We start from the raw sequence: 15618 nt of genomic DNA, 5'->3' as shown, positions 1-15618 counted from the left end.
ATACTTGACTTAAAAATATCTTAAAAGTAAAATTAAATGTAACTTACAGACATTCTCTGCTGCTGCTGTTGTAAATTGTGACAAGAAATTTTGCCTGCTTGGAGAAGAGCAAATAAATAATTTTGGTTTAATTTAATAAATTTAGACGTTAGTATAGAAATAGAATAAAGGATGATCGCAAAGAAATGATGCTGCTGCCGCTCCATATTTGATGGGTTTTAAACAACCCACTCGAACACATTTGTTCTGTACGGTGCGGAAACGTAAACAACATACAGAACGTAATGTCTTCCACCTTTTCTGTGTAACTGAGAGCTTGACATCAACAGCAGCACAGCATCAGCAGCCCACATTGCTGATAGCCGGGAAGGAGATAAATGAGTCAATTTCTATGCTTTCCTGTAAACTGGTTATGAGTCTGTTGGTTTTTCACTTTTCTTGTATTCTAACTATTTTACCAACTGGTAAACAAATATTTATATCTGTTTTTAAAAGAATTGTTGCTTCTCTCTTATGTCTCCATCAGATGAGCAGCAGTAGCAGCTTTTAGTGACATTATCATTAATAATAATTAGATTGTTTTTGAATATGATTCAGGATTTAAAATGAACTGATGAGAAGATGATCTATGTGTCTAGTCTGGCCTGGGAGAGATGTCTGTGGTTCCCTTCTGGACTTGTTACCCCATCAACCTGATGTGGAAGGCTATGTTCAGAATTTAGGACTCACGGCATCTCAACGTGTCGACATTGCAGCCAGTGGGATGAGGGAAATACAGCTCCACTTCGTAGCAATTCAAGAGCTACACAGCTTTTATCGTGTCGCAAAAATTGTATTAGCATAGAAACTCCAAAGTGTGCTTTATACTTCTGTCAAAGTACCCCCAAGAATTTAAAACTACTTTCACCCCTGGTTAACACCGGTGCTGTAAGCGCTCCGCTATGAAACGGAGGTAATAGAGCAACACAGCACTTTTAAATTTCAATAATCAGAAGACCGAAATTGTTTCCGTTGTTTTAAAAGGTTTATGTCAGTCTGCCTTTTCCTCATCGATACTCTTCCCGATCGCCCTGCACCTTAGGGGGTTAAAAAAAAGAGACGAGCACATTGTGCAAAACTCTGAAACAGGAGAAGCGGAACATAAAACGGAGTGACAAACTAGATGTGAATTATGGCATAAAAGCAGAGAATCCGACGCTGAACGGTGAAAAATCAACACATGATGTGAAACACATGATGTTTAATCGTCGATTAAACGATAAAATAAATCTAGCAACAGGAAATAAACTAAAGTGGACATGGCAATAAACCAAGAGAGGATAATACTAATCAAATGAAACTAAATGGAAATGAATGAAGAACAAAATGCAAGAATAAAGTAAGAAACTAAAGTAAATACGGAGGAATAAACTGGTATGGCAAGACCTGTGGAGCAATAATTAATACAGAGGAGTGTATGGCAAGAATAAACAGACACTATTTCCAAATAAACTGTAAAATATTGTTGAAGTGCCATGGGTTTGTTGAGATCACATCTAGTACTGAGAATAAATATCTTACAGACCATAACAGTAAATAACTTATCACTTATTTATGTTTTTAATTAGATTTGACATATTTATTTCTTCAATATTATTCTTCATGTCAGTTTTAATGTCATGAGGCTGATGACTCCATGACACTTTCAATTTGACTCATTAGGATTTGATTAAGAACCAGATTTGTTCTTTGTCATTTCTGTCCAGTAAAACTATTAATCTATAAATCAATAAACAGGTCTATATAAAGATATAATCCATGTTTCTGTCTCATATTTATATGGCATTAGAAGGATCTGGAACTTTTAACACCTTCCAGTGTTTTTCCATGGGAAGGTCTGGTTTGCACAATAAATGCCATGAGGGCGAAGTTTTATGGATGATACTCTGATGTCCCATTCTCCTGAAGGCAGCACAGAGCTGAACCGAAGAGAAGAAGAGTTATGATTAATGTAGTTACAGTTCTATCCATGTTTTAATGTTGCAGAGCTCAGTCGTTTTGCAAATAGATCAAAGTTTAAACTGGCATGTTGTACATCTTTTATCTGGTCATTTTGTGCAAGATTTAACAACTAGAAAATGGCACAAAATAAGAATATTTTTTCCACTCTGACTGGCTGCTGTTAGGCCTACCAATTAAAGTTGAATGTTCATTGCATTTTTCATAGACACATGTGAAAATAATTTCTATTCCCATTACTTTTTTGTTCCCTGGGAAATTATTTTTGATGATAAATACAGAAACAAGCATAAAAATCAAAACATCTACAATAGTGATAGTAATATTAATGATAAAATAATAATCAGTGCAAAGTAGCCTGCAAATTCTTTGGTGGGGGGTGGTGAGGGACCTGGATAAAGGCTATGGGGGCGCTGGGCCAAAAAAGGTTGAGAAACACTGATTTAGACAAAGGTGCAATACAGTGTCTGCACTGTATTGCAATTTTTTCCATTACCAGCAGCTGTAGACAAATGTAAGTTCTCAACAAAATGTTTCAGGAAACACTACTCACTATTACAGCCCTGTGACTACAGAGGTTTTAATCCTCAACTGCACTCTTAAGTATTTGTTTCTCAATAAACAATTTAAAAAAACAACAGGAAACATTTACTCTCAGAGAACAACAAAAAATCTCAAGTTGCCAGAAAGAATGTAGTCAAAGATTCCAGAATTAACGTTCATTAGACAGATGAGTCTGAATTATTTGGACACCAGAATAGAGGACATTTTATAGCAGTCCTAGAAAAGAGCTTCTTAACAACTGTGAAGCATGAAAGTGGATGTCTCATGGTCACATCCACTTTAGATTATACCATATAAAATTCATGGTGCACCTACACTGTATAAGGGGGAAATATGAAACATGTGAGAAAAATAAACCTGAAGCAGAAATTGACCTTTCAATGTGGTCAGTGACCCAAAACATACCAATAAATCCACCAAAGAATTCAAAAATGGAAAATCCTGGGTTGGGTCAAAGCCCAGATCTGGTTCTTATTGAGATGCTGTGATTTGAAATGGACTGATCATGAAAAAACTTAATAATGTTACATCCTAGAGAGAAAAGTGTAGAAAACCTTACTCAGACCAGTAGCGGTTACTCACTAAAGTTGTTTTAACTCTACTCTTAATAGCGAGGGGTAAAGGGATTAATCCCAGTTATTTAGCCTAGTTTTATTCTCAGTTGGAATTTTCTTAAAAATTTACATTTTTGTTTTTTAAGTGCAAATAAATACATTTCTTTTCTAGGGATAAAAATATGTAAGAAGACATTAATATGTGAACATTTCAAACAATAAACAACTGAACACTGAATGGGGTGCAGCTCAGCTTGGCACTTTTTTTTCCCACAAAGACCTCAAATAGACTTACATTGTAACTATCAAGAAAATCCCACCAGAACAAGATTTTCTAAACGTGAATCTTTTACCACTAGCCAATGTCAGCGTCCCAGCAAAATGATTCCCACAAAAGAGTTSGTAACAATTGCTGACATTTTGTTATCGAAAAATAAAATCCATCCCCAAAAGTATCTGAACAGGACATACCAAGTAAATGCGCAATGTATGAAGCTTGCTGATTATTTCACACAAATCATGCTACCCAGTCTGCAAACCACACATTTCAGTTGCAGTGTAAAAATAAACTAACTTGTGGCTTCTTAGAGCGCTGCAAAATTTGGGGGTTTGTGTGCTTTGCTACGTTTTCTGTGGTCTCGCTCTGAGCAGCAGCGCATTCAGAAACTTTTGTAAGCCATTGTCAGATGGGGTCCACTGATAATGTTGGGCTGGCAGACTAAAACCATTTACTTAGGTATGCTGGTGAAACTTGAAATTTAGGTGCCAAAAGAAAAGTACTCAGAGTACTGTTTAAATAGTAATTACTTGCAGTGAAAAAGTATTTAGGCTAAATCTTCCCCTAGAGATTTGACTGACACGCTTAAATGTCACCACACAAATTTGATTTTAAGTCAGACATTTTTTCCTGATTATTATTTTCCTAACAGAAACTCAAATCCATCCTCTTCTAAAAATTATTTGTCTCTTGTTATATTATGAATTCACTGTGACTAACCACATTATACCACTCAGGCTACAGGCCTTCAAGAAGCAATTTAAACAAAACCTGCTTGACAACAGGATGTTGGCTAAAACGCTAAAAAAAACAAACAAAAAAAACAGGTCATACCCCAATCTGAAGAAATGTAGGAAACAGAATAAAAATAATGTCACTGAGATCCATCATAATAGCGAGAGCTCTGAATCTGTTTCTAAGGCTCCTTTGGCACTACCACTGTCTGACCTTACAGCAAATGGACAAATGAGAAAAATTGGGAAATGTTTCTTTCACATTTACTCTAATTTCACTGGCTATCATGTATTTTTTTTTATCTGGCAGAGGAGAGGGAAGTCTGGGCCTCCCTACTTAGACTGCTATCCAACCCCGGATAAGCACAAGTAAATGGATGGATGGATGGATGGATGGATGGATGGATGGATGGATGGATGGATGGATGGATGGATGGATGGATGGATGGATGGATGGATGGGTAGAAATATTTTTTTCTTGTGTTCTTGTAGTTTTTCTTCCAGACTCTAAATGAGAGACAATGTAAGTCAAGCATGATCAATATTTTTCTGATTAATCCAGAGGGTTTATTGGGAACACAAATGTTAACACACAGTCACATCAAATATGAGACACGCGATACTCGAAAGAGCCAGTTCAGAACATGCTTATCCTAATCTGTTGCTTAATTACTCTGTATTTTGTTTTATCAGGTTAAATGTTTGCACAATGTAACACATGAATTTCCCCAGAAGCGAAAGAAGTAAAGAAAGTGAAGCTAAATCATCAATGCTTGTCCTGGAACAGTCTTTCTTAAGTTTCATTCAAGCAGGTTTTAACTAACAGTCCCACAGTTTCTTTACTGATCCTGACCAGAAGGTGGAGCTGTAACAGCTAAAGTTGCAGGTTGGGAGAGACAGCATCGTGAGAAAAACTCAGTCAGATTAAGAATCTGAAATCAAAATATCTCTAGATCAAAATACAAACAAAGCCTATTGATATTTAAACAGTTACAGTAGAAAAATCCTTGAGGTGATTTTAAGTTAATCAAATTTTCTACTTTAACCTATATATCAAAATCAAACAATGACTAATCTTGATGTTGTAATTGAGGCTTAAAATCAAAAWTTTAAATAAAATGAGAGATATTAAATATTCTAGTGAGTAGTTGTTTCAGCTGAAATCTTTTATAGAGGTTTATAAATCAGTATCTCTAACCCTGAGTATTTTGGTTTTTTTTTAACTTTTTGTCAATGTTTTGTATTGTAATTTTATGTCACAGACCAACAAAATGTGACATCACCTCAATGATAGCTACAAATACTTTTTGGTAAGTCTGAAGAGTTAACTGAATGGAGAGTGTATGCAAACTAACATATGACCGTGAATTAATCTAAACTGTCTCTTTGTTCTAATTGTTCTGCTGTAAGGTGAAGTTCAAGCAGGAGTTTATTGGACAAAACTGTCCAATAAGCAGTTTTGTTTTTCAGGACACAACTGAATGTAGCTCCAATCTTCCCATTAAATCTGAAACTTGCTGGGATCTACATGGTTCATTTTCCTCCACTTGTGGTGTTTTGCATGTTGGCCAAAAACTTTGATGCTGGTCTGATCTGACCAGACAGGCTTCTTCCCCAGGTTTACCGTTTCGTCTATGTAGTTTATGGGTTGGGATTTTTTTAGATTTAGAATGTCTTTCTTCTTACTATTCCTCTATATGAATCAGATGTTGAGAGTAAGCAACTTATTGGTGAACTCTCAGCAAAGTTTCTTACCGAAAGTGTGAATTTCTGCAGTTTCTCTACAATAATCAGGAACCTCCCTCATATTCTTTAACTCTCTTCTTATCGAGTTGTGGAAGGTTTGTATTTGTGGTGTTCATTTCCCATTTTGTGGCATATAACTTTATTATCTTGGGACATAACTTTACAACCTAACTCTACTTTAAACTCCTCCGTAACGTCCTCCCTGACCTGTCTGCTGTGGTACTTGGTCTTCATGATGCCATTTGTTGTCTGATGTTCTCAGACAACTGTGTTTATACTGAGGTTAAACTACACACAGGTGGACTCTGTCTACTAATTATATGAGCTCTGAAGCCAGTCAGTTGCTTCTATTTAGATGAGCGCCTGGTTCAACAAGCCTGAATCAAAATGGCTCAATTACTTCCTTGGTATGCAGGTACCCAGGCCTGCTGAAGCACAGACACAGTGGCTGTTTCTGATATGGGAGACATGGGCATCCATCCAGGGCGGCATCTCATCAGGGTCAGCATGAGACCTCCACCCCTTCAAATCCCCGTAACGCCACAAGGCCTCACAACCACACCCTCTTTGGTTGAAGTGAACTCTGGTGTGGTTCTAATGCATATGTGAACGCCAAACCGCTCAACTAGAGTTCAGGGCATTCTGGGTAAATACAGCAAGTCCTGCGCTAGCAGGAGAAATGACTCATGGTCTTTCAACAAAGACAAAAAGAGAAATCTTACTACTGCTAAAATCGGAGGCCACTCCATCTATTTACATTTTGTGAAGAAAGGAAGTTGCGCTCATGTCTTCTTCAGAGGTTTTCTTCTCGTTTCCTTCAGTGGTTCTTGTTGCAACGCCATCACAGGCGARGAGGAGAACATATTTTTCCAAGGGTTTCAAAGCTGAAAATGTAACAAATATTCCCGGACTACCAGTGGAGAAAGAACACCCTATAAATGTATTTTATGTGCGATTATGTCTTATAACAGCTTACCATTCAATGCCAGTTGATTCCCTGCTTTCTGCACCAGCATGCTGCTGCCACTTCAATAAACTCCATTTCCCAGAAGGCCTTCAGTGCCATCCATCCCCATCCTCCTGCTCATGTCTGTCTGTCTCCCATGTATGGAGTGTTACATCATTTGCACAGACACCCACCTTCCCGAGTGATGACGCAGCCCATGGAGAGTGTGTGAAGAGGAGGAGGAGGAGGAAGGCATGTAGGGAGGGGGTAGAGAGAGGAGAGAGAGAAAGAGAGGGAGAGGAGAGAGGGTGTCCCGTCTGCGCTGAGCCTCAGACAGACAGCAGGGAACAGCTGCAGCGCTCGCTTCGCCTAGGAATTCACTGCATTGCGATTTCAAATATCAGCCGTTTTCATCCACGAAGACCAAGTCGCGCAGCTCCACCGAGCAAAGCCCCCCGTCCCCTCCCAGCACTAACCAGTAGAGAAAATGGTCGACCGCGAGCAGCTGGTGCAGAAAGCCAGGCTGGCCGAGCAGGCAGAGAGATATGATGATATGGCAGCAGCCATGAAGTCGGTAAGTCCAATCCAACAGCAGGGGGGGGATGATGATGATGATGATGATGACTGAGGGATGGGTGGGAATGTGCTTCTGGTTCTTGTTAGGTCTGTTTTAACAGCTACCACACTCAGCAGCTGCTGTAAAATAGCTGTAAATCTCTTTATTACATTGTCATCAGCTGGATTGCAGCTCACCCCTCTCAACCCCCATTTGTCCTCTGAGTTGGGTCCAGCCCCTCCTCCGCCTCCTCTCCTACCCCTACCCCTACCTCTGTCCTCTGAGTAGGGTCCAGCCCCCCCCACACCTCAGCCTCCTCTGCCACCCCTACCCCTACCTCTGTCCTCTGAGTCGGGTCCAGGCCGTGTTCTACTGCTGCCGCTGCTCATTGGGCGGTGCCTTTCTGTCGACTCAGAGGATGTTACAATGAGAACGCATGCAGGCCCTGACGTTCATCTGTGGACTGAGATGGGAGCCTGGCATCAGAGTGACGGTCCTGCTGCAATGCATCAACAGATTTCTTAATGTCGTATTCATGATTTAATCTTCCGGTACCGCTCTGTCTCATTTTCCTCCGTTTTGGGAGGAAGAGGTGCTGGGAGCAATGTGAGTTTCCTCAGAAATAAAAAAAAAGAAAGCCTATCATCTGCTGCTGCCTCCTCCTCCACCTCCACCTCCTCCTCCCCCTCCACCACCTCCACCGTCTCCATCACCATCTCCCTCCCCCCACCTTACTCCCACTCCTCCTCCTCCTTGTCTTTGTCATAAATTATACACTACTGCTCCTTTTCAACATGTTTTATCCAACCTTTTACTCAAATACACCCAACAGGAGCTGCTCTCTCCTTTGAAACAAAAGGTAGGATTCAGCAGGTTCTCTCTGGAACATTCTCTGTCATACTGCAGTGAGTCAGTTTGAGCAGATTTCTTCCTCTGCCGTCTCCTCGGCGTGCATCCGATGCAGCAATTTGGAGTCGCTTTCAGGTTAACAGCTCCTGATTTAACGGCGTAATAGCTGATGTGAAGTGGATGGCATGGATGGGCTGTCTCACATTAGCTCCCTCAGCTCCTATTTGTCAACGCTGAGAACAGATCCTTTGTCTGCTTGCCTCTCTTCCTCCCTTTTTCCTTTTTCCTTCTCCTGCCTCCTTTTATGACATATCAAGATAAAAAAAAAATCGCTGTGTCACTGGTACCGGCAACATCCTTGAGCTGACGCCCAGATTAAAACCATCTCTGCTAATGAAGGAAACCGTTTTGCTACCTTGTGCTTCATTTATCGCTGTAAGAAGGGATTCCATTCTCTTCTGTCCAATCTGCTGTGTCAGTCAGTTCCAAACTGGGCCCAAACAGCCTCTAACCAAGGGGAATCCCTATGCCATTGCGGCCCACGGAACAGGGAGGCCCTGTCACCTTCATGTTAGCCTCATGAAAAATATGCTCTAAAACTAAAGCATATTTGCTTGAAATCATCAAAAATGTTGATACCAGCACGTTTTTTTTTTTTTTTTTTACAGAATATTAAGAATTGAACCAATGAATGGTTTGTTCCTGAACTTAACACTGAGGTGTTGAAGGAAGCTTGGACGAGTCCATCCCCTCTCCACCCACTCGCTGTGACGTCACCTTCCTCCATCCTGAGCACTGAACAGTAAATGAGAAATAATTGCTCCTCCCATAGCAAATAGTCATTACCTGTGTTTTCTGTGTGATCAGTTTTAACCAGACCGGATCTACGGTCCGATCCAGCCGATGCAGTCGAGTCTAAATATTACAGCTCGGCTCAGAGTGATGTCACTTAAGGTAAAAAGGTCATTTTGAGCCGGAGAGAAGGTCACTGGGACATGTGAACCGTCCGTGCAGTCACGGTTTTCACTTACGCTGCAGCCACCCGCCCCCCACCTTCCCGCTCGGGTCCCTGTGAGAGGACATTAACCGTCTCTGTCCCTCCTTCTCTTGCCTTTCCTCTCCCTAACCCCCTTCAGTTGAGAGGTGGGTACCCTTCCTGCTAATCCCCCAACGATCTTGAATATCATTTCTCTCTAGCAGGCATTAGCTGCACACGTGGCAGCTGGAACTACTGGTGCACTAAATGAATAAATTGCCATGGAAACTGGGAATTGCGCATGATGAGTGAAATATTGTTCATCCTCTTTGCCGTGGAAGAAGGACGGTCGGCAGCCAAATGAGTACAGCTAGAAAAATCTAATGATTGCTTCTCTCCAGAGAAATCATTATTAAAGTTCATTCTCAAGGGATCTGATTTCATTGGAATCAGAGGAAAAGGAAGCTGTAGATGAATTTGAAGGAGTTTTTTTTTTCCTCCTAAATAATTTGGAGGGCTTTGAATGTTCTATAGCTTGTTTTCGGGTGTTTTCACACCTGATAGTGTGGTAGACATGGTTCAACTTTGGATCAAAATTGTAACGTTTGTTACATTTTCAGCTAGTGCGGTTCATTTTCACACTGCATTGTATAAAAAAAACCAAAACCTTTAGAAAAAACGTTTCCCCACCTCGCCTGTGGTGGCGCTGCACCAAGAACCACTGAAGTAAACACTGGGCACGAGCTCCTTCTTCATGGAATATAAACAGAAACTGAGTTACATTACACGACTCACGTATTTGTTTTATTTGTATTTACCCAGGATGCCTTGCGGTACAGGCTGCTTCCTGCCTTTGGAGTGGACTCTGGTCTGCTTGGCGTTCACATATGCATTCAAACCGCACCAGAGTTCACTTCAACTGAACAGAAGCCTAGGTTTTTTGGCGGACCTTTTTTTTGGTCACATCACCCCAAACAAACTGTATTTTCTAGGCAAATGAACCAGAGTTGAATTAAAGCGAACTAAACAGTGCTGGTGTGAATGTACCCTTAGTCACTTGAGAAGATTGAGGTGACCCTGCTCCAGCCATGGTTGTCAAAACCCCAACAGAGGTGGAGGTGAGCAGGTTTTGTGGCTCGACAGTGACCACAGGGCCAATAGATTTAAGGTGAGTCAGTAATTCAAACTCACTATTTATCTCCACCGACGCCTACTGGAAGGGTTGCAGTGAGATGTGTCAAATCACTGAAATTCAGCCAGAGGATGTTTCATCAATGGAAAATAAAACTGCACTGAAATGATGTGTGCTTAATAACAGGTTTCTGACGTTTATCTTAGAAATAACACTCTATTGCCCCTGCCTCCTTGGCTACTCAATGGTGGCTTAATTTTGTAAATTACTCTGAGATCTGAGGTGATTGGGGGCTTGAAGTCAACCTGCCAGGGTTACACCTCAGAGACGCCAAGCATAGTAGTAACAGCCCTGTATCAGTCGATTTATTTAGGGTTTAGCTGACTTTGCAGGTTGAGGGTTTGGCATAGTGATGATTGACGGTGTGGTTAGGGTATTTAAGGACCATTGTGTCATGCACATACTTTTTTCCATTAACACACATTGGATGAGTCACATTGAAGTCCATAATTGATGATAATTAGGCTGGGATTGTTGTTTGCCAGAAAACTGAATCAAACTGAAAAGCTCCTCACCCAACCGGTGTGTTTAAACCTAACCTAGAGCGAGTTTCTGACAATTATTTTATGCATAACAGCTTGACTACTCTAAGTTTTACACAGAGTTTCTCTTCACAGTTTTGAAAGCGTGAAATATTGACAGCTTGATTGGTAATCTATTAACACCAGAGGTAGTATAGAGAGGGACTTAACATAAAGAGTGACTTCAGTGTTTTTCTGAGGGTTGAAGTCAACCCACCAATGTTACGTCTCAGACCTCAAGCCATGCAGTCACAGCTGACTTTGGTAGGTCTGAGTCAGCTTCACACCTCAAGGATGATATGACATAGCAATGACAAGTGGTGTGTTCATCCAGAGGGTCAGGAAATTAAAAGGAAGAAACACCATGGGTTAGGATTTGTTGTAACCTCAAGGTGAGCAATGTCATAAAAGTTTGCTTGGACGCAATATTTGATCAGCTGTCCATACATTAGAACTTTTTTTCTAATATCTTTAGCATTCAATGCAAGAATGCTAATGCATTGACTTACTAATCAGGATTTCGGTTAGTAACCAAAATCCTGAAGCTCAGGATTTCTTCCATCATCATCTTCCATCATGATGATGGAAAAGGAATGTTTCTTTTTCCTAGTAAAAGAACCTTTATGGGTTTTGATGAAGTACTTTGAATTGATCACTGGACTTCAACCAGGGGAAGTTTTTTCTTTAGCAACTGGAGTTCAACTAAATGCCTCTTTGGTTCCACAAAGTTGACTTGCTTTTTGAAAGCTCATGTCATCAGCTTGATTGGTGGTTTAATGACCAGAAGCATCTCAGATATGGACTTCTCTTTGTTGGTTTCAGGCAGATCCAGTTTGTGTGAGAGGTTAGTGATTCATTGGCATGGCTCTTCAGAATTAACAGTATTCGCGCTCTGTCTTCCAGGTGACGGAACTGAATGAGGCTCTGTCCAACGAGGAGAGGAACCTGTTGTCTGTGGCTTACAAAAACGTGGTGGGAGCCCGACGCTCCTCCTGGAGGGTGATCTCCAGCATAGAGCAGAAAACCTCCGCTGACGGCAACGAGAAGAAGATTGAGATGGTGCGGGCCTACCGGGAGAAGATTGAGAAAGAGCTGGAGGCCGTGTGCCAGGACGTGCTCAACCTCCTGGACAACTTTCTGATCAAGAACTGCAGCGACACGCAGCACGAGAGCAAGGTGTTCTACCTGAAGATGAAGGGCGACTACTACCGGTACCTGGCCGAGGTGGCCACCGGTGAGAAGAGGGCCACTGTGGTGGAGTCCTCGGAGAAGGCCTACAACGAGGCCCATGAGATCAGCAAGGAGCACATGCAGCCCACCCACCCCATCCGCCTGGGCCTGGCTCTCAACTACTCTGTGTTTTACTACGAGATCCAGAACGCCCCGGAGCAGGCCTGCCATCTGGCCAAGACCGCCTTCGATGACGCCATCGCCGAGCTGGACACCCTCAACGAGGACTCCTACAAAGACTCCACTCTCATCATGCAGCTGCTCCGAGACAACTTGACACTGTGGACAAGTGACCAGCAGGACGACGAGGGCGGGGAGGGCAACAACTAAAGGGAAGCCTCACCTCGAAAATCAAAAAGTCAAAAAAATTACGGAGGGCCGGTGGACTTTGGCAGCCGCTTTTGCCGATGAAACTACCGCAGCAGCAGTTCTTTATTTTTCCATGTGTTAAAAGAAAAGAATCAAAAAGAGAGGTGAGAGTGGGAGGTTAAAATCTTAGTTCAATATATATCGAAATATATATGACAGTTGAGAGGTGGGGCCTCTGTCTTCTTGGTTTTCTCTTTGACATTTGCCAAAAACCACTGATACGTCAGTCAATCAGCCTGAAGTGGTTGTTGTTGGATTGAAATGGCAGCCTCACACTGGCATAGGAACTGATCTTGTTCTGTCGAGATAAGCTGCTTACTTAGATTTTGCGTGATAGAGATGCATTTGAGTCACTTGAGAGAGAAAATGCTTGAATGGGGAATTTAAAAAAAAGGTCTCACAAAAAAAAAAAATAACTAAGCTGCATTGGTTCCAGTAGTAGATGAAAGGGCCCTGAAAGCTGTTAATGATACTCTGACAAGTAGAAAAATCAGCAAAAATCCCCTAAATTTTTACACGGTTATTTCATTTTGAAAATTAGGTCAAAATTAGCTCCCTTACTGCTAATTTAAATGTTTTTGACATCTTATGGATAAGTCTGTTGTGTCATTCGAGCCACTGATTCTTTTGGAGGCGAGGGTTACTAAAAGGTAGAGACTTAATGAAATGAATTACAAAAATGGAAAAAAAAGACAAAAAAAACAAACAAATTAAAGCAGCTTCAGAGTTTGTGGTTTACTTCTGTGTTCGTTTTATTAAATGCACATGCCTACTATACTGTTTCTTCAGTGTAAGATGACAACAATAATATTGCTTATTCAATATTGTGCATGCTGGTGATGTATTTATATACAGTAGCTTGACTTTATTAACTTATACTGTGGGTGTTAAGTATTCATATGATTGAGAAAAAAAACAGGCTTTGTCTAATGTTGATTTTTTTTTTTAATTTCTAATTTATTTTATTTTATTTTTGATTTGCTATACCAAAATGGTGATCGTAAAAATTGACCTGTAACGGGCGTTGCTTTAGTGACATGCAATATGTGTATTTAATTTGTTAATGAAAGAAAAAAAAGGATAATTTACAAAAAAAATAGAGAAAAAAAAAATAACCCACCAGTGCTTTCTTAATCTTATTGACTGGTGTTTTTTTTTTCCACTTTGAAGAATGATTATGATATATTTTGTTCTCTGAACAGTATTTAAGTACTTTTTTTCTGTCATGCTATCCAGTTTGAAATGACAATGGTGACGTTTCCAGGCTCAATGTTTCTGTTATGAATCCGCCTACATGGACCATATTTTGTTTCTGATTTTTTTTTCTATTTGTTTTTATACCTTTTAGCTGTTTTTCTGAGTGACAAAAATATCTTGAATGTGAGTCATTATGTAGCAGTTGCACAAGAACCGGAATAATAGCTATGATAATAAAAAAGAATATGACTAAATTATACATGCACCATTTCCTCGGTGGTCCAGTGTATTGTTGTGTCGTCACCCGTGAGTACACGTTGCTTTTAAGAGAAAGCCCTTCATCCGAAGCTCGTTTTATTGTTTCGTGTGCTTTATTCTCCGTGCCTGTATCGTTTCTACATGCCTCATTTGCGAGTAAATCTCTAGCATTAAAAAAAGGGAATCTATTATTGTATTTTGAACATCCTGCAAGCATGTTATAGTTATGCACATTAAACACTAATGCACAACGTTACAAAACAGAGAACGCTTAGAAAATTTACTAAAGGTTCAGAACAAACACACACAAAAAAAAGCTGCTGCACAGATTTGTTGTCATTAATGCTGCTACTTCTATAGATTAATAATATATCACATGGACAGCAGGTTGATCAACTTTTATCATTTTTTTTAAATCGGTGGTTTGATGGATTTAAGAGGGAAACCAGAAGCCTTAAGGCCAGTAACACAACCTTGTTCATGTGTGCCAATTATGCTTCTCCATCCTGAATCAGCCTGCATGAGCTCACAGTATGCCACAGCTGCTTTGATTTATTTTTAAATGTATCGCAGCTCCAAAAGCTCGATTTTATTTTAATTCAATATTCAGTTTTTTGTTGTTTTTTTTTTTTTTAAGTTATTTGTAAAAGAAAAACATGTCTGGGACTTTCATCGTTGCTAAGAGACTTTGCATTGCTCCTTCTTTTTTTTTTACTTTTCATTCAGTTTTCTCTGCTTATTTGGCTTTTATTCTGTTGTTTCTGTGACTCAGCATCATGCATGTACAAGTTATGAGGTAGTTGGATCCAGAGGATCTGACCTAATGGTGAAACTGGGGATACAGCCTGTATGGTTAGTTTATTTTATTCTTTTGGTTGCCATCTGTTGTCCATTAAAGTTATTTGTTTATTGCTATCAAGCTATATATTCATTTTTTGTCTATTTTAGCCACATATTGCCATCATTGCATCAACGCAGCTCATCTCTCCATTTTTAGCGGCGTTAAAGGGGAAGTATTAATCAAGCAACTGTTACAGTAACAGTTATAATGTGAAATAGGGTCTCTGTCTCTTTAAAACCTCCTGCTCTTTGTGAAACTTGAGGAAGTCATTACAACATGGCTCTTCTATTAACCCTTTACCAATATTTTTTAACAGCGTTGCATTGAGAAGTAGCTCCTATAATGAGCTCAGCTGATGTGCATCTACCAGTTTGCTAACTGCTGCTGGCTAGTCTGAAGGAGCTGAGGTGTGGCCAGGAAGAAGCTTGGAAACTGCAGCACAGAGGAGCTGCAGCTTGTAGGCGGGGCTAGGTCCACTGAGGCGTTTTGCTCAGCTTAATGGTTGCCGTGGGAGATTAAAGAATTCCTCAAACATGCATAAAAGAATCAAAGCAACGCTTCAGGTATGTTTTTTATGACATTATAGCCTGATGTATTGTTTTTAAAAAAAAAAGTCAATTTTACATAATACTGCTCCTTTAAATCTTCCTTTTGCCCACACACTGCCACACGGCAACTCTCTATGACTTTATATAGCCCCCTGTGGGTCAAATAACTTGGAGTGTGTGTGTAATATGTATGCGTGCTCGGAGCTGCGTTCAGGAGGGGACCATGTGTGTTGTGTAAACCTGTGCTGAGTGCTTGTGGGTG

The 15618-nt window shown here is 40.4% G+C and overlaps 2 protein-coding genes across 2 annotated transcripts in view; one reads left to right on the top strand and one right to left on the bottom strand.

Moving 5' to 3' along the window:
* LOC103474139 (RIMS-binding protein 2) overlaps positions 1-6867 on the bottom strand; it is a 17308-nt gene extending 10441 nt beyond the window's left edge. Inside the window, exon 1 of the mRNA XM_008424900.2 lies at positions 6850-6867. Within this exon, the coding sequence (XP_008423122.2) occupies positions 6850-6852 (3 nt within the window). The 5' untranslated portion in view covers positions 6853-6867. The remainder of the gene's footprint in view (positions 1-6849) is intronic.
* A 248-nt stretch (positions 6868-7115) lies between these two features.
* On the top strand, positions 7116-14882 carry ywhag2 (3-monooxygenase/tryptophan 5-monooxygenase activation protein, gamma polypeptide 2). The gene is made up of 2 exons (XM_008424899.2): positions 7116-7393; positions 11817-14882. Exons 1-2 carry the CDS (start codon positions 7307-7309, stop codon positions 12471-12473), a joined length of 744 nt encoding a protein of 247 aa, XP_008423121.1. The 5' UTR covers positions 7116-7306; the 3' UTR covers positions 12474-14882.
* Positions 14883-15618: the final 736 nt, after the last annotated feature.

The sequence above is a fragment of the Poecilia reticulata genome, linkage group LG13 (genome assembly GCF_000633615.1).
Source record: "Poecilia reticulata strain Guanapo linkage group LG13, Guppy_female_1.0+MT, whole genome shotgun sequence".
Taxonomy (NCBI): domain Eukaryota; kingdom Metazoa; phylum Chordata; class Actinopteri; order Cyprinodontiformes; family Poeciliidae; genus Poecilia; species Poecilia reticulata.
Note: the sequence above shows the minus strand (reverse complement) of the source record. Positions and strands in the feature narration are given on the sequence as shown.

Bases quoted from the DNA above. Each gene is read 5' to 3' on its own strand.
- ywhag2 (XM_008424899.2), top strand. From the start codon at position 7,307: ATGGTCGACCGCGAGCAGCTGGTGCAGAAAGCCAGGCTGGCCGAGCAG. The intron at 7,394-11,816 runs GTAAGTCCAATC...TCTGTCTTCCAG, and splicing joins TGGCAGCAGCCATGAAGTCG to GTGACGGAACTGAATGAGGC.